At 53.7% G+C, this 27,220-nt stretch overlaps 1 protein-coding gene across 36 annotated transcripts in view; it reads right to left on the reverse strand.

Annotated features, from left to right (window-relative positions):
• Positions 1-101: 101 nt before the first annotated feature.
• The window catches only part of LOC122372289 (1-phosphatidylinositol 4,5-bisphosphate phosphodiesterase delta-4-like), a 36,834-nt gene continuing 9,715 nt past the window's right edge, over positions 102-27,220 (reverse strand). For 4 of the 36 annotated variants that reach the window (XM_043349297.1, XM_043349296.1, XM_043349298.1 and 1 more), the window contains 19 exons: positions 17,632-17,814; positions 17,189-17,335; positions 15,640-15,666; positions 13,193-13,316; positions 11,580-11,709; positions 10,614-10,729; positions 10,140-10,294; positions 7,911-8,028; positions 7,588-7,673; positions 7,087-7,296; positions 6,654-6,793; positions 6,256-6,390; positions 5,364-5,515; positions 4,906-5,039; positions 3,922-4,066; positions 3,243-3,464; positions 2,055-2,215; positions 1,568-1,717; positions 102-1,238 (listed from right to left, as the gene is read on the reverse strand). In XM_043349297.1, the coding sequence (XP_043205232.1) occupies positions 1,150-1,238; positions 1,568-1,717; positions 2,055-2,215; positions 3,243-3,464; positions 3,922-4,066; positions 4,906-5,039; positions 5,364-5,515; positions 6,256-6,390; positions 6,654-6,793; positions 7,087-7,296; positions 7,588-7,673; positions 7,911-8,028; positions 10,140-10,294; positions 10,614-10,729; positions 11,580-11,709; positions 13,193-13,316; positions 15,640-15,666; positions 17,189-17,335; positions 17,632-17,814 (2,624 nt within the window). In that variant the 3' untranslated portion in view covers positions 102-1,149. Of the gene's footprint in view, positions 1,239-1,567; positions 1,718-2,054; positions 2,216-3,242; positions 3,465-3,921; positions 4,067-4,905; positions 5,040-5,363; positions 5,516-6,255; positions 6,391-6,653; positions 6,794-7,086; positions 7,297-7,587; positions 7,674-7,910; positions 8,029-10,139; positions 10,295-10,613; positions 10,730-11,579; positions 11,710-13,192; positions 13,317-15,639; positions 15,667-17,188; positions 17,336-17,631; positions 17,815-18,493; positions 19,755-20,634; positions 21,428-23,381; positions 23,499-26,101; positions 26,432-27,220 lie in introns of those variants that run through there. The other 32 variants (XM_043349305.1, XM_043349304.1, XM_043349303.1 and 29 more) reach the window with 23 other exon arrangements.

Consider the following 27,220-nt stretch of genomic DNA (forward strand, 5'->3'; position numbering starts at 1 on the left):
GTAACTTTTGAACTGTTCAAATACAAAACATTTCATTTCTAAAACAGTCCATCTTTATCCGACAGATCCACACTGGTCCCTTCCAGCGATAACCAAAGCAGTGTCATTTCAGGAATGTATTGCATTCGGTGTCGGAGTCGTTTCACTGTAAAATAGCTCTAGTTTCTTGTGCTGTCTGTCCGTAATACCTCTGTGATCTTTATGGACGGTCACAGTCACAGTTCTGAGTCTCTGGGGCCGCACTGACCGCGGCGGCTCAAAGACACAGAGTGGCAACTGTACCGACGTCAACCGCCGGCCAACCACAGGCAAATCAAGGCAACATCGCGGCGCGATCATAACAACAGTCCCAGCTCAAATATCCAGGGCGCCCCCAAAGCACAGACACCATCGCAGTCGCTCGAACTGAAATACTAGAGTCATGTCACGTCATATAACAACACACATAACAGGTCGCTAAGCTACCGATAGTAAGAAATCTCCAAAGCATGGTTCGATTGTTCGATAATCATCATTTGATTAAAACCCTTGTGCGAGCACCATTGTGAGACCGGGCCAGAGTAGAGGCCGCCGTTTTACCGCAATATCGGACGGTTAAGAGACAGAGTACCGTCACTGCATCTACAAACACACAATCTTCAGTCTACGAACACGTCATACAGCGGTTCAGAGAGCACAACAGCACCAATATTATCAGTTTCTTCGGCTGATTACGCCCTCGATAATTGGACTCTTCACTGACGGGCGAAACCGCCTATGCTCACATTCATCGGGCTTCTACCAAGTTCCATAATCACAAAGGTCACCATCCACGGTTGTCCAGCGTTCACTGCATACTGCCCATGGTTCACTGTCTTCTTTCCACTACCCCACTCCGGCGTCTCTGCCTTCTCAGACCTAAGCACCGTGAGAGCAATACGGTGATCGACTTGTGCGACCAGTTGTGCCAATGAGTACGTAAGGAGCAGCTGGGCCATTGTCACATGCCCTATAAAACGTAGTTCCTAGAGCCATGCGTGCCCCATCAACAGACCGACCGGAGTCCCAGGAAGCCAGACGAGTCAGAAGTACACAGTCACGGACGGGTCGATCAGAGTGCCCCAGGGAGCCCCAGAAGCAGACAGATTCCCTCACCGACGGGCCGGCCGCTCACTGGTGCGAGAACTCGACGTGGACGAAGAGGGAGGCGGGACTGAGCGAGTTGCCCTCCATGTCCTCCAGAGGCACGTACCGGTAACCTGCCGGGAACGGGACGGAGTGATGAGATATTTTCCATTTAATCAGGGCAGCCACAAAAAGTGGTCATGACTAGCGGGACAAAAATGTTTTGAAAACTATAACTTTATGGCTTTATCTAGCTTTATGGCGCTCTAAAACTTTATGGCTTAGCATTTGAAAGCATCCTTTGCAAGGTAACATTAGTAGTGGTTCCTAGCCCCACAGTTTTGTAGGCCCCGCAACCGCAGTTGTAAACGTCATACTACCAGCCGCTGTAAGTCAAGTGTCTGCGGGCCTTGCCCTCATTCTGTATGTGTACAGCAAGAAAGCCGAGTCTGTCCTTCCCCACCTGGCATGAGGTCGTCGAAGTGTATGCAGTAGTGGCCCAGGATGTAGTTGGAGCCCGTGGTGCTGTGGTCGCGCACCACCAGGTCCAGCAGACAAAAGTCGGGCATACGCACGGGTATCGTCAGCAGCTCGTCCCACACTGGATTGAAGCCTGCGGGGAAGACACGGATATCGTCAGTGGTTAGCCCGCTTGACTAACAAAAACATACCTCAGTCACACTACGCCAATGACACAGAGAATCCAGAGGTAGCTTAAGTCATACCCCAGTCACAGACAGCGACGGCATACCCCTCACTCAAGCTTCATACACAGACACAGAATCACAGGCTTCAGGCCATACACAAACTGCTCTGGAGTCTGGTGCCAGAGATCAAATTAGAAGGCAGGCGTCACAGTATCCTGCGAGCCTGATAAATCCTAATTGCTGCCTCAAACACGAACCACTTAAGCCCAAACAGAGCACAGTCGTCGCCTCTGAAAGCCGTACCGTTGTTTTTGACGACGGCCGTCTTCAGCTTGTTCTCGTCGGCCGGGTGGCCGGTGACGTAGACGTTGACGTAGGGGTCGATGATATCGTCCAGACTGCTGCCGGCCGGCTTGGGGATGTAGGCGCCGCTGATTATCCGCAGCTTCAGGGTCTGTCGGAACCTGACGCATAGGTCGGCCAGAGGTTAGTAGGAACAGGTGGTAAACGCAGGAGTCTGAGGGAGAGCAGATATGAATCAGAGGTGAGGTCACACAAAAGAATTAGAGTTAACACATACCGGGATCAGAGGGGAGGAGGATGAGTCAGACGACAACTTCCAAGCCCTCAGAGACAGACGTTATGGTAGCATAAAACGAACTTTCTAACAAACATTGTTTGGATTCAACTTAATCAACTTAGAAAAAGAACTTAAAAGGTATAGAAAAAGAGCCAAAAATAATATGGGAAGTGCAAAACAATGGCAAAGTGAATAACACATAAACTCTTGTAATCCAGTCGTCATTACACTCAGTATCTGTGCCAGGCAAACATTTTACCCAAAGCAACATCCCAACGACATGGACATGCCCACGAACATAACGATATCATTTACACTAATGAGCAATACGCCCACAGATCGACATAAAACAGATAGATAAGAGCAGACAAAACAAAACATAAATTGAGCTAGGCGGAAAGCAAACTTCACCAAACATGCTGGAAACAAAAGCCAAACTGTACCAGACGTGTTCAAGACACAGCAAACGGTGCGCAGACAACATACACAGTGCAATTCGACATAACATATAAGCTTGGCTGTACAGCGTCACTGCTGAGCAAGCGCCGGCGACGAAAAGCCACCAAGCACGGTTCGCAGACTGGGACGCCACACAGCTTTAGCAGACCGACCCGTAGCGCTGAGGGAGGTAACGGTCAAGATCGAAGGGTACGGAAGTGCAAGGAGATGGGTGTACAGAAGGAACAGCGAGATGGCAGATGAGAGCAGCGACGAGGAGCCGGAGTTGAAACACGAGGGCGTGGGGAGACGAAGAAGAGGTGAGCTGCGGTAAGAAAATGAACATAGGATGGGGGAGACAAGGAAATATATAGAAAGAGGGGAGGATTTCAGGACTGACCGGCTGAGGGGCAGGTACCAGGACAGGGCAGGTACCAGGACTGACCGGCCGAGGGGCAGGTACCAGGACTGACCGGCTGAGGGGCAGGTACCAGGACAGGCTGCTGGGGCTGCGGCGCGCCCAGGGCCGCAGCGTGGTCAGGAGACAGGAGCAGGAGCACTCAGGAGTGCCGCAGCTGGGAGTGCCCGCAGCACGCACACAGGTCACGGACCTCGGCTCTGGCGGCGGCGGTGAGACGGCGGGCTCGGACTCGGCCGGGGACGGGCCCGTGTCTGTCTCCGTCTCCTCCAGTTGGCTGCAGGGGTGTTAGTCACATCGTCAAACACTCGAACAGCCGTCACCAGACGTGCCAGCCATGGTTACGGTTAGTAAGGACCGTCATCAGTCACTGTAACTAGGAACCGCCACCAGTCACACAGCCGTCACACGCGGCACCAGTACCGCTCATAGGCGGAGCACACTGGCTGAGAGATAGGTGCCGTCCATTGATCCAGTCATACCAACTATAACAGCGGAGGCGCAGTCCACCATCCACCGAACTAGCTACTCTAAGATCCAGATAGCAAGTGTTCCGTTCATTCGCATTATAAAACCACTTGCCCATTTGTTCACAAAATCACCTAAATCTAAGGTTAGAGGTGAAAATCTAAGGTTAGCCCAGGAAAGCTGGAAATATGGACTTGGGTAACAAATATAATAAATATACTGGGTTAAATTAATATGCCCCCGGATACCCAAGGAATGTTACTCACATGTCTCCCGGGTCGGCGGTAGGGTCGAACCGATCCACGGAGCGCAGCATGGCCGGTTTCAGTACGTAACCGCAGCCGCCGTTCCGCCGGAACATGCCCTGGTTGTAGCTGGTCGGCTTACCAGGCGTCTGGTAGTTGAGCGCGACTGGGGAGAGAAGAGAGGGAGAGAGGCAGGGTGAGGCGAGTCCAGAGAATAGAAAAAAAAAACTGCTCTTAGACGCGAATGTATTCGATTATTTTCACTGTTAAACATAGTGTCACAGGATAATGTCACGGACTTCCGATTAGCCAGTCTGAAAACTGTGCCGGAAATATGATGAAATAATGTGGACATCTTCGAAGATAAGTGCCTCGTAAATAAAACACATTCACGAGTGCATGGTGACCGATAAATGTCAATATCCAAGTATTCAGCCCATAAAATAAATCAGTCGCCCCCACAAAATCAGTCCTGACACATTTCAACACCATCGCAACTGAAAACGACATAGCCACATCAATAATGGCCCCGGATGAAATACGAGGGGAAGTGTGTTCCTCTTGGCTGCGGTCGACCGGCTCCATCTCATGGATCAGTGTCATCGAGCTGCCCGCCGTGAAATACTCCCTGGAGGGGAATCGGAGCCAGCTGGGACCGGGTGACGGCTGGGGCGGGGTCAGAGATGAAACAGAAGACTGTTACTGAGTGATGGGGCGAACGGGAAAGGGGCTGAGATTGAGACCGTGCAGGTGACGGGCCGGAGTTTAGAGGGATGACGGTGGGTGACAGAATAGGGCCAGCAATAGAACCGTAGAATTGATATTAACTTTGGGCAAAAGCATGGGTAAGATTGAGCGATGTTTTGATGCACGGCGTGTAGGCTGCGGGGGGGGGGGGGGCTTAGAACGCATTATGTCTCTGGTATGGAATCAAACGGAACCAGTCGTCCATCTGGACAACGGCAATCCCAAGACAAATACACCCTCCCCTCCAAAAAAACTCACCGATCTGGCAGCCCGTGTTCCAGAACGGCACCGGGTTCAGGTTGCTCGAGTCCTGCCGTTTGCCGCTCGGGTAGATCCTGCTCAGCTGGTGTTTGTTGTACTCGACAAGTTCCGCAGCGTGATCGGCCACGAACCTAGAGCACATGACACACCAGCATCAGCAGACAGCGAAAGAACGGAGAAAAACCTCACCATCAGGGTCAAACAGCTAACCCTTATGGGAGAATAAAGTGAGACAAGATGAGTATTTGCGTTCAGGGGCGACGCAGCGATGAGGTTTATGACGCTCATTAAATGGAAATATAATAAAATGACTAAGCTGTATGCATTTTTTAAAATAAAATATCACGTCCATACGGGTAGCGCCCTATTGCTGCGTAAAGAATACCCGTGCCGTGCCTCTATGCACCGAGCGGCCATCTATTCGCTGCCGGCACCACCACACGCGACACACCTACCCCAAGGCCTTGCTCTCGCCGAAGGAGCTCATGGTCCACCACTTCCCGGCCAGCTGCGACTGTTCGAACGAGTGGAAGTGCACCGCCTTGATGTAGTTGACCAGCACGGAGAGCGCCGGAGCGATCATTTTCTTCTTCTTTTTCTTGTCGTGCTGTAGGTAACGGCGTTTGTTAGAATTACATCAGCAAGATCGCAGAGTACACACTACACGTCACATTATGTAACGATTTTCAGGTCGGCATGCACGGCGCACACTAACATACACGCCGGGGCAAAAAAGATATCCATTGTAACATTACAAAATACCGCCACCACCATCACTTTTACCATCACCGACACAATAACAACAGGGCTTGGTGTCATCCCAGGCTGAAAATGTAACAGGGCACTCAGCATTACAGATGTCAGTTATGCATGCCAAAGTCAACGTCTATGAAAGAGCAAAATGATTGAAAATACGACCATGAGCGTCCTGAGGACCGAAGGCAGGTGAACCACAATAAAAGGGCCGTGGAAAGTGCACTGAAAAACACGGCAACATGGATTAAAATGCTGACGACAGATTATGAAGAAAGGTTCAATAGCGTGGACGGCTGGCAACAGCTGATCAGCAGAGAGCAGAATAAGGATGAGAAAGAAAGACACCGTGAAAGGGGAGAGAAAACGGAAAGGAGAAGGGGAAGAAGCGTGGCAGGCGAGAGAGATAGAGATCAAAACTACAGAGACAAACCGGGGTAAGAGCTCGAAATCGAAACTGCAGAGACGAAGTGATTCACTAAAGCGGGCAAATAGTAACCTGCCGGTAGACTGTCATATAACAATCTAGCATTTTCTGATACAGAACTGCCGAAGCCCCCAGCCTTTTATAAGCCGATGCACCAGCGTGCGTACCTTCGCGGTGAGCTCCTCGGGTGCAGACCCTGTCTCCGGCTCGCTGTTGTCCGACTCTGACTCGTCGACCGTACACGACTCATCACACTCGGTCGAGGGCCGCGGCGACTTCTTTCCGTCCATCATCGCGCCCACCTGGTGGAACAGGGAGCAGAAGTCAGCGATATCAACAGAATATAGCGAAAACAGGAATTGATGTTGACAGCCACAGGGACAGAGAATATCGACAAGGGGCATACAATGTCAGCGACGAGTTTCTGGGTGTGTCGTGAGAGGTAAGAGTTCAGGGTCTCTACCCCAGCTCCACTTTGGGTAACGTCCCTCTCATGCCCCTCAATGCCCAGTACCCTCCGCGTCCCTCGCACACTCCCAGATGCCTGACGGAGTGAGTCACCAACCTTCTGTGTCAGCGCCTGCAGACCCTGCTTCTCCTTGTCTGACGGCAGCTTCTTGGCCTTGAGCAGGATCTTCTTATGGAAGTGTTTTGGCGAGGGCATCTTCCCCAACGACTCGTCCACCGGTGTGACAAACAGCATATCTACCGAACAGACGGAAAGTCGAAAACTTCGTCAAAACCACGAACAACAAAAACATCAGTATGTAAAAACGTTCATAACATGGTGGTGACACGTTGCTTGGACATATTCGATAGTTAGCCAAGCAAAGCCAATGCACGTGCGACTATCTAAGCAGAAACACAAATATCTCCTCAGGACAGCTGGAAGCCCAAGTCAAATGCTGCTGCACACATGAAATTGTCGCGAGTCCCCTGCTCAAGGAGCCACTCCCTTGCTCCGTGTGACCGCCCGTGCTGCCGGCAGCACCACCTACCGCCCAGAATGCTCTTCAGGTGGTGAGCCATGCGTGCCTGCTGGTGTACCGAGCAGTGGTTCTCGATGCTCAGAATCAGCGGGTATTCCGAGTACTGGAACGCGTACGGCTTGATGGCGTCACTGATGACGTCGCAGAAGCGTATTTTGGAGGTGAGCGTGTAGCCGTGGTAGATGACCGGCTCGCCATCATCGCCGTCCCAGCAGTCCACTGAGGGTGAAAGAGGGGGGCGGAGTCAGCAGAATATGGGAGGGGCTGGGGTTAATAGACGACTGACGGGGCTGGGGTTTTATAGACGACTAGAGAATAGGCTGGGGTCAATAGACGACAGGATCGACCTGGTATCAAATACCTGTGGACGATGGGCGACCCTTCTCCCCTACTGAGCCCGTTGACGAGGACCGTCCTCCCTCCTCCCATACAGCAGACCAACAATGTGTGCGAATCCCTCGCCCTCCGATCAGAATCAGGCCACCGATCGCCACTCGTTGAGGTACTCACGCTCCACACAGCGGCAGCCCTTCTGTAGCGCGATGATGTACGCCTCGACACTGGACATTCCCGTCAACTGATTACCCAGCAGGTATCTGTCGAGAGATACGGACAGACCAGACGGACGATTAGAAATTGAGCGATGGTGACCGAGTGCGCTCATCGAACAAACCCAACGCGGCAAAAAAAGATGTTTTTCGCCAGCATTGTTGAGGTAAATACCAGTGCGGTCTGTCATGTAGATCTCTTGGCAAAACAAGGCTGTCATCCCATCGTGGCGCCTCTGACTCTCTCACAATCACAGCCCGGGCAGACTAACTATCATTACTAACGTGTTGTGCGACGAGGCGATGAAGTAGTGTGTCATCGGCTGCTCCATGTCCTGGTACACCATACTGTGCTCAGGGTTGAAGATGTGCACCTGCTTGGAGCTCATGAACATCTGGAAACCTGGCGAAGAGAAAATACGACAAGCTCAGTCGATAATTCAGAGTAGAAAAGCAGGCTGTAGCAAACGTAAAACTGAAAACACTCAATCAACTCAGACTACCGAGCTCCCCGGACGGGGCAATCAATAAATAAGTTGCCCAGGCGCAACAGCGAAAATCAGACGGTAAATCTCAACATACGTTTGTATAAAAATTGGGGCTTTAGGGCGCGCCGACTACTAAGGTCATTTTGCGCCCGATCTCAACATACGTGTTACTATTCATATTACGCGCACTACGATTCATAATAACATACACCAGCCAGCCCGGGGGAGAGTAGACACTAAACATCTGTGCAGTGACGCTGACACCACAGAGGCGCACATGTGTGCGCAGAGATTTATCGTTAGGGACACGACTCTGGCGGGGTGCTGGTTTTTCCGGCCCTACCCGGCGTCTGAGCCCGCCGGAACCCGTCTGGGGGCCTGCTGCCCTCCCTGCGCGGACGTCGCAAGTGTCGCCCCCGAGGGGGGCTGGGGCCCTCCCGGGCCCCCCATGTGGGCCCACCGGGCCCGACGGCCGGAACGCCAACAACAACAACAGGAGCTGGAGCTGGGGCCTGACCGAGCGGCAGCTGAGAACTGTCGCTAACGGCTACGTACGGGGTGCACTAGAGTATGCGGCGGGTGCGTGGCTGCCTGCTGCATCGGAGAGCCACCTCACTCTGATCGACAGGGAGCTGAGAGCTGCCGCCAGGGTGGTGACGGGCTGCCTAGCGTCGACCCCGTCACACGCTCTGATGGCGGAGGCGGGCCTTCCCACTGCACACATGTGCCGCGACATCAGAGCGGCGCGCCAGCTAGCTCTGGCGGCCTCGCTGCCTGCAGGAGACCCGCTCAGAACCCTGGCTGACTCGTCGCCACCAAGACGTCTCGCGGCGACCCTCGGCTGGCGAGACAGAGGCCGTGAGATGTTCGCCCGCCTGTCGCCGGGGGGCGAGCCCCTCATCATCGAGGAGCGGCTCCGTGTCTCCGCCCCGCCATGGCAGGACGGTGGAGAGGTGTCCTTCCACCTGGATGTGGGCCCCGACGGCTCCAGGGACCGCCCGCCGGAGCTGAGAAGAAGGGCGGCGGAGGAGCGGTTGGAGTCGTTCCCGGCGGACGCCACCTGGATCTGGTCGGATGGCTCTGCCGAGGAAGGAGTGCACCGCGGTGGAGGAGGAGCGCTGATCGTGACCCACGACGGTGCCACAAGAGAGGTCCGAGTCGCTGCTGGCCGCCTCTGCTCAAGTACGCGAGCAGAGCTGTTCGCGCTGAGGGCCGCGCTGGAAGATCTGACCTCGACACCAGACCGGGATACGGCGCGCCCGATCATCATTTGCCTTGACTCAAAAGCGGCACTGGCTCTCCTCAAGAACGGCCCAGCGGCCCAGCGGACGCCGGTAGCAGCCGACATCTGGAAGGCGCTACAAGGCATCAGTGCGACCGGCCAGCCCATCCAGCTGCAGTGGGTGCCGGCGCACTGTGGGCTGCCGCTGAACGAAAGAGCGGACGGCCTCGCCAAGGAGGCCAGTGCCTTGCCACAAGAGGACACACCTATAGATGTCACCACAGTGACCAGAGCGGCCGCCCGCTCAGCTTCTGCAAGGTGGAGGGAGGCCTGGCCGGACGGGTGGCACAAGGAGATCTGGGGCTCCCGCCTGCCGGGCCCGGTGGAGGGCGAAGACCGCTGCTCTGCGATCGACGTCCACCAGCTCCGAGCCGGCCACTGGTCCTGCTCGGAGCAGTACCTTCACCGCATCGGCCGCCGACCGTCGCCTGGATGCGAGCAGTGCGGCTCCGTGAGGTGCCCGGCCGCGCTGTGCCGTGTGTGCCGAGAGGAGGCCGACACTCCGCGGCACGTCTTGCTGCGCTGTCCGGCGCTGGCGGGACGCCGCCTGGCACGAGTGGGCACAATCCACCCTACGGTGACCGAGCTACAGGACGACGGCGTGGTGGCGGCCTTGGCCGCCGGCTTTCGAGCCCAACTGAGCCGTCTGGCTACGCCCCCCTAGGGGGGGCCGGAGGGAGCAACAACAACAACAACAACAACCTTACAGCCGCCGTTAGGGGAGCGGAATCACCCAGAACGCACCGTCATGAGACAGCAGGCCGGCCAGCTTGGACTCGGACGGCTCGTACGTCTCGATCATCTCGCGGCAGAAGTCGCTGGTGACGTTCATCTTTTGCTCGCCGCGCAAAAAGTCGGCCAGCTCCTCAGAGGTCATCAGCAGCTCGCCGTTCGAGTACCTGCATAACGCAGATTGTTAATAGTTCAGTGACAGAAAAGCGTAAGAATGCCTCGCAGAGATCACGACATTTGAATTGGACGAGTAAAAACAGACACCTGGGCGGTACTTCGAAACCGTATGATGAATAAGATACGCTGGTGCAGCCCTCTCACAGGTAGAAATAAAATATTCCGTGGAATTATCCGTTCCACGGGAAATATCTGTCAGTCCGCTCAAACACGGTGCTGAATTGCACACCAGTCTAGCTTAGCTCCTGGGTCACCGCAGGTCAGCCAATATGGGGAAAGGGGACAGATTTCAGATTTCAGTTGACTCGCCTTTGGAAGATGGCCTCCAGGTCTGGCCTCTTGAGCAGGCTGTGGTAGAAGGTGACGAACTCCCTTTCGTCAAGAGCCGGCTGGTCGCCCTTGGTCCGCTTGTCCGTGTCAGCAGCCTGGGGAGCGCAGGGTGGCGGGTCAAATAGGCAGGGAGGACAGGGCGTCAGGCGACAGGATAGGGTGTCAGTCGGCCGGGAGGGAAGACAGGAGATGTGCTATCTAAGTCACATCGACTGGGGTAGCAGGGGAGAACAACACGTCAGCTCAGGAGAATGCCGATCGAAGGGCCAGAAAAGGAATTATTAACAAGTAGTGAGAGAAATGGGCAGATAGAAAAAGGCGATAATAAGATTGACAGTATTACAGTACAGCACAGAACATCAAAATTCAGCAGCACAGACTGAAGAAAAAATAATGCAGCATTCAGGAATGTGCCGTGAGGCGTGAGGTTGAGTTAATCGAGTGAAATCAAGGTTTTGGCGACGAAACATTCCATTCAACACACGCGGGAAAGGTAGCCGCAGTGCGACCATTTTCCTCAACAGTGGCAGAGAACTGTTTGCATTTTAAGTCACGCAGTATGCACGCTCGTATTGGCGTGGTATGTACGTTGGCGAAAACTTTACGCTCAGTTCAAACAGGGCAAATAGGCAGAGATAATTTGTTTTTAAGAAGTGTTCTATGGCGTAGCAGGTACCAACCCTTTGGAATTGGGCAAGACGAATAAGATTTGAAGCCGCTCTAGAGGCCCATGATAAATAAGGCACACAGTCGCAGCACAATCTTAGGTAGTACATTCGGAAAACATGCACAAAACACACGGATAGAGTGCGACGCAGTCACCCGAAGTCAATAGTCAATGTAGTCAATGTAGAAACAAGAGGGCAGACGTAACAACTAAACTGCGCATATTCGCTAACACTGCCAATTACTCTACAAACTAAGAAATCGCCCCGTGGTGGTTACCTGGAAGAGCTTCTTGGCGGTCTGTTTGTCCAGCTGTATGTTGAGCTGCTTGATGAGGTCGACACACTCGTCGAAATCCAGCACGCCATTGTTGTCTTTGTCAGCCGACTGGAACTGCCGCTTCAGCCAGCTGGCGCGAGCAGGGAGAGTCAGAGGTCATTCAGGGGCCACGCAGTTCAGGTCACATGGGAGGGAGGACGCCACGCATTGTCACCAAGGTCCCTGGATAAGTGGATATCGAAGCACGGGGGTCATACATGGATTAGACACCTGACTGGGTAACAGATGGTAAGGACAGAGGTCAATAAAGAGCCCGGCCTCACGCAGAAGTAACCTGCGCATAGTCGAAAAAGGTCCAGTATGTGGCATCGTATCTGATGTCTAAGACCTAAGGGCAGTATCAGCCACAGTGGTAAGGCTCAGCACATGTATGGTCACTATCCATCAAACGTCGATTGACTCACACCTGATTTGCATACGCAAACACTGAACACTAGAGCTATCTAGAGTAGCATATTTATCGGGTGACAAGGAAAGGTCGAACGCCAGATAAGGTTTATTGCTATCAAACTATGGCTCTGAGAACGTAAGGTCGTTTATGATAGCCGACCCACGCCAGCTCAGCTGAGGAACAGTGTAAAGGTAGCCCAGTATTGATCTACTCGGTCTGCTATTGCAACTACTAATGTATTTGCTGCACTCCTCAATACCTCTATTATAACTGTAAATACGGCAAATACGATACGGATAGAAATTCAACAAGTGATACTGCCAAGATTGTTGGCTAGCATGGAAACCAGCGAAGTCCCCAATAGAGATGGCGATATCTAAGGTATAAATGTGTCTAAGGCGCATTTCATACTTCAGAGGCGAATGCGTAAGCGGTTGTCATTAGAGATCAAATTATTGTGGATAATAATTGATAATGCAACGAAAACAATCATATACGAAAGTGGTGCCACGGAATATATAACCTAACGATTGGCGTTAGACTATGAATTCCGTGGTGGTGCTGACTGATCTAGGCAGCTGCTCCTCTACAGGCCCCGTTACCTGCGGGCGTCCCTTATTGACCGGGACGTAGGCCCACTCAGATCCTGCATAGTCGCAGTGACAAACGGAGCGAGAGTAACGCTCAGTCAGGGGCTCAACGCACACTGGCGTAAGTCCCCTGCACACGCACAGAGTCGCAATGACGACATGGACAGAACTGTACCAGGAGACTTAATATAGCGAGTAAATTCTATGGACATTGGACCTAGGCATTGGGGAGCAAGAAAGCATTGGAGAGACAGGCGGCTTTGTTTAGTTCCTTCGACCTTGAACGCACTAACATAGATAGAAGGACTAAAAATACGGCATTACAATATGAGTCACAGTCTCGTCTCTTCCCACGTCAGAATGGCGAGTCCCATGACGTATATGGCTGTCAAAGTAGGTCTCCAATCGACACAGAATGTGTGCTATAACATCAAACACCGTACCAGACTCTGATTCTGGACTGACACCATCCATTCTTTTCTAAATCATACCCCGTCTCACCCGCTCACGTCATTCCATCACCGCCCTGAACCCATCTTCTTTTTCCCGTGCCCGTCAGCGCCAGCTCTTACCGGTCGTAGTTTTTCTCCTGCTCCAGGCTGCGTACCACGGCCACCAGGTGCTGGAGGCCCCGCACCCACATGTCACACACGTGCTCATCCGGAGCCACCAGGTCCAGAGAGCTCTTGTTGATGCCTGCCGCAGCGAGAAACGTCCAGGGGTCACAAGCAGCAGAGGTGGTATGATGGGGTGGTGGGACGATGGAAAACAGAAACAGATGAGGTCAGTCCGACGAGTACAGAGAATGCTGGGTCCATATCGCAGTGGTAGGATGATATAATATCGGAGCCACTAACAGCCCACTCAGAAGTCATGAGACTGAAAATCAGCAAAGAGTCTGCAGGTATTGAAGCAGTTTCAACTAGAAATGACGCTTACGCTTTCGATAAACAAGCTGGAAATTTTGACGCTATACCGTATAAAACCATCCGACATGCATGCTAGCCGTCAATGTCTCAGAAATATTCAACGTGGTGTTTACCGAATGTAACAGGTGCTTGGGCAACGGAAAACAGTGCATCATCATCATCATCATGTTTATTGGCACAAACTCGGATGCACAAATGCTCATCGTAATGCACGCCTTGGTGCTCATCCGTTTGCCCCACTCTATCGACATTCAACAAAGGATGCGTGAATGGGAACTATCATGAAAAATCAACAGCTTTATAGCGATGGAGGTTTTAGCACACTCGGACTTTGTGTCATATGGGCACTAAGCTATTCTCATTATTTTAGTTATCACTCGGAGTCGATTTAGGGCAGATACACTCACAACAAAATAGGAGGTGTTATTCACACGAAAAAATGGTAGCGAGTTACGCGGGAAAGAAAACACTCAAACAAACAAAACTTTAACAAACAAACCAAACAAGTCCAGTCTGCCGATTTTCCGTGTGAGGAGGCCGTGAGTGTGAGTGACGGGTGCGACGCGCTGACTCCCAAACTTCCAACTCTACGACACTAACCACCCAGCGGCCGGACCCCGTATCAGGTCAGGGTCGGGTCAGAGTAGGTTAAGGTCAGGTCAGGGTCGGGTCACACCTGGATCGGATTCACTTACTCACCGGGACCGGTCCAGCCCTCCCTGGGTCGCAGTCTGCCCCAGCGGTGCGGCACTGGCGACAGCGATATACCTTTGAGTACCGGGAGACTGGCACAGGGACGAGCCACAATTGAGGAATGTGAGAGACAAGAGGGACGGGCGACAGCTATCGCAGTAGCAGGGTAGGTCGGATAGAGTTGCCAAAGGTGTGTCTTTGGTAGGGTCGGGCAGACGACAAGGGGCTGCAGCCCGTGGGTGGGCGGGGTCAGATCAGCCACATCTCCAAGAGGTCGGCGTTGTGAGGCATCGGCGATCGACAGGTGAGTTAGGGGAGTGTTTCAGAGGAGCGGTCCTACGAACTCGTCACGTGGTATCCCGTGGGGTCGCCGGCCGATAGTAGGGATGCCAATCTGCTCGACTCGCAGCGACTCTCACGGGAGCGGACGGCTCGGCTGAGCATACCGTCACTGCTCCGATAACCGCCCTCCCCTCCCAATGGAGCCCCCACTCACGGCCGGCCACGGGCAGTTACAACTCACGGGCGGTTACAACTCACGGCCGTGTACGGCTCACGGGCGTGTACGGCTCACGGGCGGAGTCACGGCACCGAAACCATCACGACAGGGTGTTCGGCTTCGCTGCCGCTAGCACGCAACCGAGCATCGGGCGAAAATAACTCTGCCACACAGACTGAACACAGAGTGCCGCTAATCCAGGTTTATAGACGAATAGTTCGGGCGGCGCGGTGAGGTAAGCGTTGGCATCGAGCTACTGCGTTGGTCCGGGGCACATTTTGCCGTGTGTTTCTACCACCAGCTGGGGCACAACGTACCGTGTTTCGGTGCAGTGTTTCCCACACATTGGAATACGCTGTGCTGAGTATCGCTCTGTACCAGCTAGGATACACTGTGTCGCGTATCAACTGATCCTGTTGCACGACTGTATAATGTTACAACGCATACCTATCATGTGTGCGGGTGCCTGTGCGGACGGGGAGGGTGTGGAACCACAGCAGGTGGGTATTCGTAACCTGTCGCATTGCTGCAGCTGTGTCTGTGGTAGCGGCCGTGACTCGTGTTCGTGTGCGGGTGCATAATTACGCATGCCAGGCAGAGCAGATGTAGGACGTATCGCCTCTAACCAACACACGGATACGACCAAGCGGCTATGGAATTACTACTTAAGCTCAAATAGCGCGGGGGGGGGGGCTCGTGACGCAAAAAGAGCTTGAATCTGATTGAATGCATTAGCCATATGGCGATTTCTGGCGGGACAACTACCACTGCAACTGGTGCAAGCTGGATGCTTCAAGCTGTCAGGCTGTGTGAATCGAGGGGGCATACTATAGCATCGAGCCACAACACTGGGGAAACGAGCAGCGATACTGGCAGTGAGGTGCGGAATATTTCCTACCTCCACCGGCGTGTCGGGAGCGAACTCCTGCGTCAGAGAGTCAACGAAGAGACACGGCACCACGTCAGCGACAGTAAGTATGTAAAGTGACGGTGATACGAACACAACATATGATAGAAATGGGCATAATGATTAACTGGTGGTGCACGTAAATACTGACTGGATAACAGAGCTACTGAAACTATGGGACACATACTCTTAGTCGTATACATTTACAGGATGACAGCGATTCAAATACATATCGATGTGGATATATTGAAATGGCAGCGCTAAGGACACACAGCCTGAACTCTAAGGGGGAACTTCTTGCAGGGTAACGGCGACAGAAGTACACAGCGAAATAATTAGAGACAGCCTACAATGCACTGAAAGCTATGACGTGAATGATTCATTGCATAGTAAACGTTACATAGCGGAACTGAAGTATTTCCCGAAGACGGTACAGCATTGCAGAACCTCGTGAGAACACCAGCAATAAGACAATTTTATGACCTGCTAGCCGAATAAAGTTCCAAATACTCTTCCGAAAACTGCCATTCGATTCTACTTAAACTGAAATACTGGCGTTCGCACTCCATCAGTTTCCATTAACTAATTACGGCAATGAAGCGTCTTTCCGTCAATGCAATATTCAGTCGATACTGGGGTCGTAGTCGCGCGGCCCAGTGGGGATGCTGAATTATGTGGAGGCGGACGGGAGCATTGACCCAAAGATGGCGGTCTGTTAGATGGTCCATAACGTCTCGCCGCACTGCACGCTCACGATTCCTGCACGTAGCGAACGCCACAAATTACGACACATGCACCCACGTCAGTTTACCAATACTGAGCTAGGCCATCACGTGAAGTTACGGCACTTGAAGCCGTCGGTCTCGCTTGGACTCAGAGAATTCATGACGTCATGCACGCCAATATAAGTGGCGAAATCCCTGGCTTGGTGCCATCTAGCAAATTGAGTCTTTAAAGAGTATCCTTGAGGCCAGAGACTGACCTGTCACATTCCAAATATTTTGATACAGCACGACGGTACAATAATGCGAGCGAAAAAAAACTTATGGCGAATTGCACCACAGCAGTGCACGGCCGTGACCATTATGAAGACGGCAGTCCTCGGTCTCACGAAAAGACCACGAAATGGTCAATCATCGACGGACTATCGACCTTCCAACCCGGTTCATTGATAACAGTGGAACGCCGGTCTATCAACCTGTAGACTGGGCAAAGCGAGATAACTAGGCGCTGGTAATACGAACAGCGATAGCGAAAGTTTACCATCGATGCATTTAGTAACGTTGGATCAAGAGGTATCAGGAATGCCTGAAGGCTAAACAGAAATACAGCGCTGCCTTTGCGTACGTCTGTAAAACAACACAAATGGAGGACAATTTTGCTTTTTACGATTAATAAACAAACATCTGAAATTGTGTAAAACACGAATTCCACTGGATACCTTCCACCAATCACGAATCATGGTATTAATGCAACAGTTTGTAAAGAGCAGTTGAACACGATGAGCCACTGGCGCTACAAAGCTGTGTGTGCCACCTACCGATGATGATGGAGAAGCAGTTCCTCTCGTCCACCAGGGGAGGCGAGCTGGGTAACTTGACGATGCGCTTCTCAACCTTGGACGCGATCCGGTTAAAAATGTCCGTCTTCCATCCTTTCCTAACATCGTGGATATCGCTTATATCCACTGGAAAAGAAAACGACGAACGGAGGTTAATGAGCGAACGGTGAAACAAATAATGAGGGGGGGCGACCTGTTAAGCCACGTGGTGCTACAAACCAACATCTATAGCTGAGACATTGTCGTACTCATGACTTACGAGCATTCTGTTTAAGGGATTGTTTTAGTAGGCAGTTTCAACAAAACAAGCATTGTTGCATCGGAAACCTAAAGCATTTGCACATATTACGCACGTCCTAACGTCGACGCAGCAAAGCATCAATGTTATATCTGGAATGCAAACGGTGGGTCTCTGTACTCACGGGTAGTGTTTCTTTCCACACAGACGGGCTTGTGTGAGGGCTCGTAGTTGATCTTCAGATGCTCAAAGTCGAGCGTGTATTTCCGGCGGTACCACTTGCTGAGGGACTTCACCTTCCACAGGAGGGAGCCCTTCTTCAGGAAGCCGATAACATCCTCTACGGATTTACTCCGTTCCACAGCCTCTGTAGGGCAGACACAAACACAAACATCAGCCAACGGGCAGAGAGCGCCGCTAGTAACCGGGCTGTAGCGATAGGCTCATATAAACAGCCCCTGTAAACTAAACAAATCATACAGGCTAAACGTACACACAACACGACACTGCCGTGCACAATAAAGATAAAGCACAGCATTCCACAGGCATGTCAGTTTTGCGAAATCGGAGACTGCGTAATCCGTCGAGGAATGTGCTGCCCGTTGAGCTTTGGGTAAATGTTGTCTGAAGCAAAAGATAGAGCCGATGCATGGCGTCGACGGTTAGCAGCCAAATCGGCGCTGGATCAACCTGTGTGGCCAAAAGGTGTTTGAGTCGTCATGACCAGTGCTCGGATTTCCTTTAGACCGGCCGGCAAGCCACACATGACTGCTCTCACGTGCTTAAGCCACCGACCGGCCGCTGGAGTAAGTCAACCCCACCCGGCACCCATTCAGAGTCGACCTTGTTCAAAACCACGACCAACGTAATGATGGCTACGTGATACCCTTTCAAAGCTGTAGAATCGCGAAAACGATCTTTCGGCTGCTGTAATGCAGACCCAAGTCCCCATTACACACTTCCTCGACTACCAACTCCTTTCCCCATTCCCCATCCAATGCTAAATTACTCATCTGTATCCCTCCCCATCCCCATCCAACACCTACTCCGTCGGCCGGCTGTAGCAGCGTCCTCACTCGGCGCCTGGTCCGATCTCTGTCGCGCTCCTGATGCCACCATAGCAAGTTGTTGTCGAAGAATAATCCGCCGTCACTTCAATACCAGACAGCCTCAACACAGTGCGAAGATTGAACGCGGTTCGACTCCAGAGCACTAAGCACGGCGCGGTCCGTCAGCGCTCCAGGCAGACCTCCCCCAGTGCAGGACCGTTCACTGATAACCACTGCGTAATATCACGGTCACATTATGTCGGTCTGTCCCGATACTGTGGCGACACACTGCGGGCCTCAGGGCGATACGACAGCCCAATGTATCAGGCGTGCCCCGGTGCCGGCTCGGACACGAACACACACTGCTGGCTCACAGGGCGATAACGTGGTCCGGTGTATCCGAAAAGACCCGCTAGAAGCTCACAATCACTGAGCCATGGGGCGATACGCCGACCAGTTTACACAGCGTAACCCATCGCAGAATTCCACACTTGCGGTTCGCAGGGAAAAATCACGGTCCAGTCTACCGGTGTGACCCGACGTAGACGCAAAAACACTACAGGCCACAGTACGGTTCGGGCGGCGCCGGCAGACTAATAAACTCCTCCCTGCTGCCAGTCTGCCTACGGCCGGCCGGCGGGTGAGCGGCGGGCGCAGCCGTGCGGGGCGCTGTCGGCAGCGGCCTGACCCGGCCGGTCGGCGCCCATCACCTCTGCAGACCCATCTCCGTCTGCGGGCGGCGGCTGGAGCTCGGCGCCGGGGCGGGTCGACTGCCGGTCACGCTACCCGGCCGGGCCCGCCTCCGAGCGCTCCGGGTCACCGTGCCAATTACCGGGCGCTGAGAGACGCGGGTACCGCCGACACGGCGCCCGACGGTGAGTCAACCAACGTAGACCAACGGCAATAAGCGGGGACGAAGCTAAACCAGTGTTGGTTAAGCCAGCGACGATCAGTACAGCGGCGGCCAAACTAACGCCCAGCGGCGGCTCAAACAGCAATGATCGGCGGATCAACCAGTGTCAGCACGATCAGCACTGCGAATCACCCGCAGCAGTCCAGTAACACCGCCACCCGCCGCTGCACACGCCACACTGCCGTGGCGCAGTCTTCATCCACACTGCGCTCTGCACTCTACCGGCCGAGACAGTCTTCAAACACACTGCACAGCCCACTGATAGAAGCCACACAAACAGACTCCGAACACATGCAGACCAGTGCGCCGTACCAGCGCTGTCGGCGCAGCGCAAACACAGACTGTGAACTCGACCGGCAGACGCCGCCAGTCTCCGTGGCGCGGAACACGGGCCTGTCTAATAAAAACCCGCACGTCGACCCGCTGCAATGACTGAGTGCGATGAAAACTACGTCCCATTTGATGCCGGTAAATGATTTGTATGTCACGAAGTTCCCAGTGGTTGTATGACGAGCGGTTTTCAGAGATCATGCACCCAGTCCGCGGCGTTGAGACGCTGTCACCGTCTGCATTAGTACACTCGGGGGCAGATTGATGTTCCACCACTCCCTTACCTATCGGGCTCCCATGGCTCAGCACTGGCTGCTGCCAGTGGCAGCACTGGCAGCGAGCCATGGGAGCCCGATGGGTAGGGAGTGGTGGAACATCAATCTGCCCCCGAGTGTACCACCTCTGGCAAGGTGTTCTGTTTTTATAACGCGTGGCACCCGCAGGTTCGCCACCCCCCTCCCCCCCCATCGGTTAGAAACCGGTGCGCGTTCCGATCTCGAATGACAATCGACCAGTTGGCGGTCGGCCGGGTCGGATGGTAGTGGCATGAGGAGTTGCACAACACCAAACTAAGGGGAGGGGTCGCACATGAGCGCTGAATCACGTTCACGGGGATGATCCTGTGAACGAGTGACGCAATAGTAGGAAAAAAAAAACAAATGGAATACAAACTCAAGACAAGCAAAACAAGCCTTATCATCAAATGCAACACGTGAACAGTGCACAGCGTGATGATGGGATCAGTCATCGTCTTTATAGGCCCAGTTCCTGAGGCCCAGACTCCCCAGCAGCATATCAACAAATACAGCCGGTCGGACGGGTTGGTTAGTAAATCTGAAGGCCGCATAATCTCCCAGCCGCGAGCAACCAACACCAGACGCTCGGCTCCGCTTACCGCGCTCCCAGCTGTGGTAGAAGTTCTCAAAGTGCAGATGCAGCCCTCTGCGCTTCGGACGGTGTTCATGATGCGTGGGAGCGTCTCGGGGCACCACCCGGACTGTGCGCGGCCGCATCATTCACTGGCATCGCCAGCAGAGGCTCACCCCGGCCGGCCGGAGGAAGTGCCGCTGTCCGGTGCGGTCAAACACACAAACACACTGCCGGACGGAGCCGTGTGTATATGAGAGTATACAGAGCGGTCGCCAGGCCGGCCGTTTAACCTCGCCCGGCTGTGGACACCGGCTTTTGCTGGTGGACAGAGGTCCGACGGCGGCAGCGACCACCGGTCTGGGGCCGCGCCGCCAGCCCAGGAGGTTCACCAGTTCGGAGCACGGCACCGAGAAGCCTCAGCACCAGACACACGGGCACCAGTGACCAGGTGGTGCGTGAACCAGTCACCCAGCTCACTGCGAAGCTCAACACCGTATCTCAACAGTTCCAACGGCGGGTAGCCTCGAAATGTGCATCAGCTTATGCAATATGCAAAGGATGGTTCCGTTCCGACACTGCTGACACCAGACGACGCGCAGCCCCGCAATCACGCCAGACAAATCCGTCACCAAACACCAAACTCCGTGACCTCGTCACAGTCCCAGTGACCGGGACACACTGCAGCCTGTCCGCCACCTCACAGATAGCGCGGCCAAAGATCCCCGGGTCGCGATATACGCCGCTGCCGTCGCCAAGCCCACCGCGATACAGCGCTGTCGGCCACAGTACTGTCGGTCACATCCACGGTGCACTGAAGTGGCGGAACTAGCGCGATTCACTGCCACCGTCCATTGGTAGCCCACATATGCAACGGCAGGTCTTCCTGTGGCGGGTCAATGTCAGTTGGTGATGGACGGTTGTGGAGCGCCACCAGCTGTGGGGTCTATAATTCTACAAACCTCGCCGGGTCACTGTCAATCACTTGTCATCGGCGATTCCTATCAGCTGTAGGCTGTAGCGGTCAGACAATCCAATATCTCGCCAGCTGTGAAGGTCACTGGATATAGCTCTCAGCTTTGGTGATCACTGGCAGTATCGTGCCAGTTATGACGGTCACTGGCAATCTCGCCGCAGCCACAGACGAGAGTTCCGCACAACAGCGGTCACTGCTGGTCTCTACACTGTGCTGCAGGCTTGGATAATTCACTCAGTGGCTGTGCGGACCACCAACCTCAGCACCAGCTGCGGACTGTCCCGGCACGGTGCCACAATCACGACTGCGGCGCGGCGCGCGTCTGGTCGCCCGCCCATTACCCGGGCACACGCGCCGCCAGCGTCCTATCAAAACACACACATGCGCAGCGGCTCACGGCGCCGACTGGGCACGTGACGGCCGTACGGTCGTAAAGCCCCCTGTCGCCCCCTCCCGGGACGGTCCCGACGGCAACAGAGACCGGACAAGTGCCGGCATGGTCAGACGAAGACGGCTTAACAGTGTCCACTTCCGTCCGCTACCAACGACTGAAAACTTCAAACCTCGTCAGTTGCCGACGACTAGACAGTGGAGTGAGGTGGGCATTAGACGGCGAGCAGCCCTCAGCTGTTTTAACGGTTCGGGCAGCTACTAAAGGCCAGACATCTCCCACCAGCCCATCCTGAGCCCTGTCAACTACCATGCCCCGTCCTGCGGCGGGGTCGGCCAGCTGGCTGCAGAGTCAGTACCCAGTGGTCCCGAAAAATCGGTTCGTCCGGTGGAGGAGGCTTGCAGTTCCGTAGCCAAGCTCTACTCAGCAGTACTGGGTGACTCCGACGGCGATAAAGACACGGCTCAAAAACTGTGTACACACAGTGAACACAGATAACAGACTACAGGTTCACGTCCCCGCGTCATAAATATGTAGAACACTTTGATAGCGATGAAAATAAAGGTCCACCCGGAGCGAACACTAGCCCCGATATGTTCAATTTTAAACCGGCAGGCTATTGCCGTATATGGACTCGAGCGAGCAGTGCCAATGCCGGACTCGGGGCAGCCCTTTGGAGCTGGGTGACTTAGATAAATGGCCCCATACTGAAAGTTGACAGCAGTAGAGTTCGATTTGATTTTCGTTGCCACTTGCGTCGAACATGGCCTCTCCGGTCAAAACACCCACAACCACGTGCCAAAGACGAGTTTCTCGTCGCCTGTAGCACATCAGCTGAGCCCCCTTTCCGTGTCAATCACTCAGTCTGTAGCATGCATAAACAATATTAAATCTTTCCTGAGCCATCGCCCCCAACCAACTCGTGAAGAACAAGAAAGTAAGACGCGAGTGGTTAAACGTAAACGCGAATACAGTGCTAGTGTTTTCTGGTGCAGTACGTTCAAACATGAAGTACGAACAGGCATAGACGAGAAATGTTGCGAGAATGGTAGTGCTACCAATAAATGATTAAATAACTAATTCCGTGCCTTCAAGCATGCGTAATGAACCCAATACCAGCGTATTTCAATAACAGAAATAAACGAAATATCGACTAAATCATCATTATAACGAAAGATTAAATATTGACAGAAATCCAACCATATCTGAATCAGGTTGGTGAAAATAAACGATAGCGGAGATCTGCCGAGTGCAGATATTAGCCACAACATCAATAAATACCATACAGTGTGAGTACTAAACCCACCGACCACTCTTCAGGCTACACAGACACCGATCTAGACTACGCCAGGCGGCCCGACGAACAGATATCGCCACTCGGCCAAAGGGCCGACATGCAGCACATTACTTGGACGCCGCTTGGTGCGCGGAGGAGCGGTCGGCTGGCCGGCCGTCACGGCAGGGCACATGGCGATGGCGGCGTGACCTCGGCTGGTCAGGTCAGGTCAGCAGAGCTCGGCAGGGCCTGCAATCAGCGCGCCAGATGCGTGAAGTCCCCGCCAGGCGGTCGCGGCGAGGCTTCGGGGTTCAGCCAGGCTACACACAGCGTCAGCATAAGACCACCCGATCACTGAGTTCAGCAGTCACCAGCCAGCCGGGCAGCTAGGTCACTGTATCACAGACTAAAGAGCGTCAGCAGCCCCCGGCCAGGCAGCTGTGTGGACTGCATCATAGCGCGAAGCCGCAAAGCGACCGTCACTGTATCGTAGCGCGCAGCCCGCAAAGCCGGCGGCGATAGCCGATAGCCAGTGTCAATACCAAAACACTCCGCCACCGGCACGACTTAATGGGTAAGCCAAAACAAATAGCCATGTAGATTGCAGCATGTGTACCTAATATAATTATCAATACTGTTGAACTAAAGATCACCTAGCAAGGTGACCTTTAGTTAAACCAGCTTTGTTTATCGCCTTTGGTGCAAAGTGCCTGAGCACGTCCATCGAAATAAAGTGACTCATATCTGAAAAGTGGCTGACGGAGCATCGCTCGTCAGTGCAAAAGGGTCAACCTGACGTCACGAGGCTGATGTGACAGCCTCATATTTCCGGCCAATCCTGGAGCCGGACATCAGTCGATGACGTCAGCTCACGATCATCTGGATGACGTCACCCGGCGGCCAGACGCCGTAACGCTCGACTGGAGATCGTGCGGTGATGACGTCACCAGCTGCTCGGCCGCATATTATGCGAGGTGACGTCACCGCATACGATCGCCGGTGACGTCATCACCCCACCTGTAGAGCGGCATTCTTGCCTGGTGAAACGGGCGAGTGCTCGACCAATGACTGGTAGGTACCCTCCTCGTCTCATGGTGATAGCGAGTACACTATCATTGTTATGTTTGCAGGCATCATATCGCGTTTGCATAAATGGGGTTAAACTGTATGATGTGTTTTATGCTAGCAAACATAAAATCGATCCAACAAGAAGCAAACTGCTAATAAAACATGATAAACCTTCAAAACAGAAAAGTGAATGAAGCCGAGCTACCACTTAAAATCCATGAAGTGCGACGCGTGCATTGATGGCATGTGCCTAGAATAGATTGATTACAACCTTTCCTAGGCGAGCCGCATTCGAGAAGCAGCTCCTCCAAGTCCGAACAACCGTCCGAAAACTCGGAGGAATCGTCTGAAAACGGAGTTCAGGTCACAAACGTGCTACAGGGAGCTCCTGTCTGTTCAGCTTCAGTCTGTACACCGCCACTGGCCCTGTAATGAATGTTGCGTTTCAAAGAACGGATACGAACATTTCATGTTAATGGTCGATGGCCAATGGCCATGAAAGCACATATAGGTATCCACAGTTCCTTTGTATAAGTGACGGTCCTAAATTTTCATAAATTTTCATGAACAGGCAACAATTAAACAGCCATACTTCTGCCTGTCACTCCGAGCGCTGAGCGCTGCGGTGACAAGCCAGAACCGTGCGGTGCAGTATAACATCAAGCGTTCGTCACTAGCGCCATCTATGAGACGAAATACAACTTTTAGTTTCAGCGTACCGTACCATCCGTACCGTATCACTAAACATTATCGGACTCGGGGCCGTAAAACTCTTTTATAGAAGTGCCGCAGATCCTTATGGCCCACCATTTCATCTTTGCTGCTTTCCGACCGTAAGTCGAAGTCGGTAACATTCAAACCCGTGACGGACACTGCCCGGCCGGCACATCCGGGGGCGGGGAGGTGATGACGATACAGGGGGGGGGGGGGGGGAGGACGCTGCAAACCGGACTGAGGCGCTCCCTGCCGGTAAACGTTACCGAACTTCCGTACAGGCTTTGGTACCATTAACCATAACGACTAACGTCATCAGATGCACGCTATCGCCGGACCCCGGTAGCTCCGCACACCATTGTCTTCCCTTCTAGAAAGGCATATGTGTGATCAGGAGCGGTACCAACCAAAACAATGACCTGGCGCGGCGCCCGACATGACCCGCCGCCCACGTCCCACAGCCTCGGGCGTGGTCCGTGACAACACCCGACAACAGCGCAGATAGCACTGGGAGTAGATCCGCGGGCTACTGCGACAGGGACGCCGAGAGCCTGAGAGCTGCGGCAGATGCAGTAAATATGACTGATAAGTGATAGGAGGGCCGCCGGAGCCCGGAGGTGCGGCGCGGATGCTGTTCCCCGTGGTTAGAGCTCAGCTGACAGCATGTGGTCGCTAAACATAATTTTCTCACGAATAAGGCTACACCAGCCATCAGCGCTGTCCCATATGCTGCGAGTCTGACTGGTACAGGCCCGTCCATTGGAGCAGCCTCAGCCCTCAGCCAACTCAGTTCTCTGGACGCGCTCGAGCCACGCCCACCCATTGGGGTGCCGGTACCGAGCAGCACCGTCAATGCAGCACGACCCCGAGCGTTCACGGCCGTCAGACACGGGACAGCACACAGTCGGACGCTGCTTTCAGCACTCAGTAGCCAGCTGGGCGTGTCGGGTCGAAAAGTTGGCAGGGCGCCGCCAACGGCGACGGCGTTCCGCCCCGTCCGTCGTCTGAGTCTTCAGGCACGGCGCGAGGGCAGGAGTTCCACAAGGGTCGCCTCGCCCCTATTCACTCACCCTGAGCCTCATGGGCCTTCTCGGCGCGTCGCACAGCCTCGTTGTGTTCCATCAGCTCGTCAGCCAGGGAGCGTGTCTGACGCCGACGGCACAGCTTCAGGCAGTCCATAGCACGGAGCCGTTTCACCGACGACTGAACACGCCCGATATTCCACCCGACACAGTCGCAGCTCACACGGTCCCGCCTGCAGCCGACTGACTGGGGACGGCCGGTCCGCCGCCGCCCACCGCCCCTCCCCTCCAGCCGGACCCGGCAGGCCGGCGTGCAACCGCCGATCCCGCGGCGCCGCCGTCACTGCCGTCAGCGTCGGACCTCAACGACGGAACGCGGCGCTCCACAACAGGCCAGAGGTGGCGTGGGCGGCGTTCCGGCGTTGCCGGCTGCTCCGAGCGCCGCCTAGCCGGCCTTGGCGGAATCGGTGAAAATACGAGCCGATCCACAGCGGCTGTCTGACGGGGCGCCGCAGCCCCGCTCAGGTGTGGGGAGGCCGAGGGCACACCCACTGAGAGGGGCTGGCGATAGGTGGGCCCGATGGGCTGCGACGAATGAGCTATCGAAGTTTGGAACGCTCTCAAGCGAGTGATTCAGCGGGCAAAGCTTGACGCTGCTCGAGAAAATAAAGTCGTAGAACATACCTAATCGTAGAAACAAAAACGTCACTCAGAAAACAGCCTACTGATAGAGCGCTACTTGATAGAAGTTTACATTTGCCACAACATTAAACGGCCACAACATGCCTGAGAACATAAAGCTTGTAAAAAAAAAAAAACTGTTGAGACGGACTTTCAATTGCTCACCATAAGATAGATAAGCCACCAATAGAAATATAGTTTAAAAGATTAAAAGAACCAATGGAAATGGGTAATATGTAAGCCGATGATATGTTCCAGTGAAAAAAGTATCGATTCACAGACATGATTTGCACTATCAGGTAAACAGGATATAGTCCGTTTTTCTTATCTTTAGACTTCACTCCAAGATGTGCAGATAACTTAGCACGTGACGTCACACAATTTGATAATAAAAATCAAGCGTCACGCTCATTGCCACTGGCTCTAAAAGCGAACACACCATATGTCTGCTGTGTATCAAGGAAATCTGAGACTTTTATATATCTT

The sequence above is a fragment of the Amphibalanus amphitrite genome, unplaced genomic scaffold (genome assembly GCF_019059575.1).
Source record: "Amphibalanus amphitrite isolate SeventyFive unplaced genomic scaffold, NRLGWU_Aamphi_draft 001341F_arrow, whole genome shotgun sequence".
NCBI lineage: Eukaryota > Metazoa > Arthropoda > Thecostraca > Balanomorpha > Balanidae > Amphibalanus > Amphibalanus amphitrite.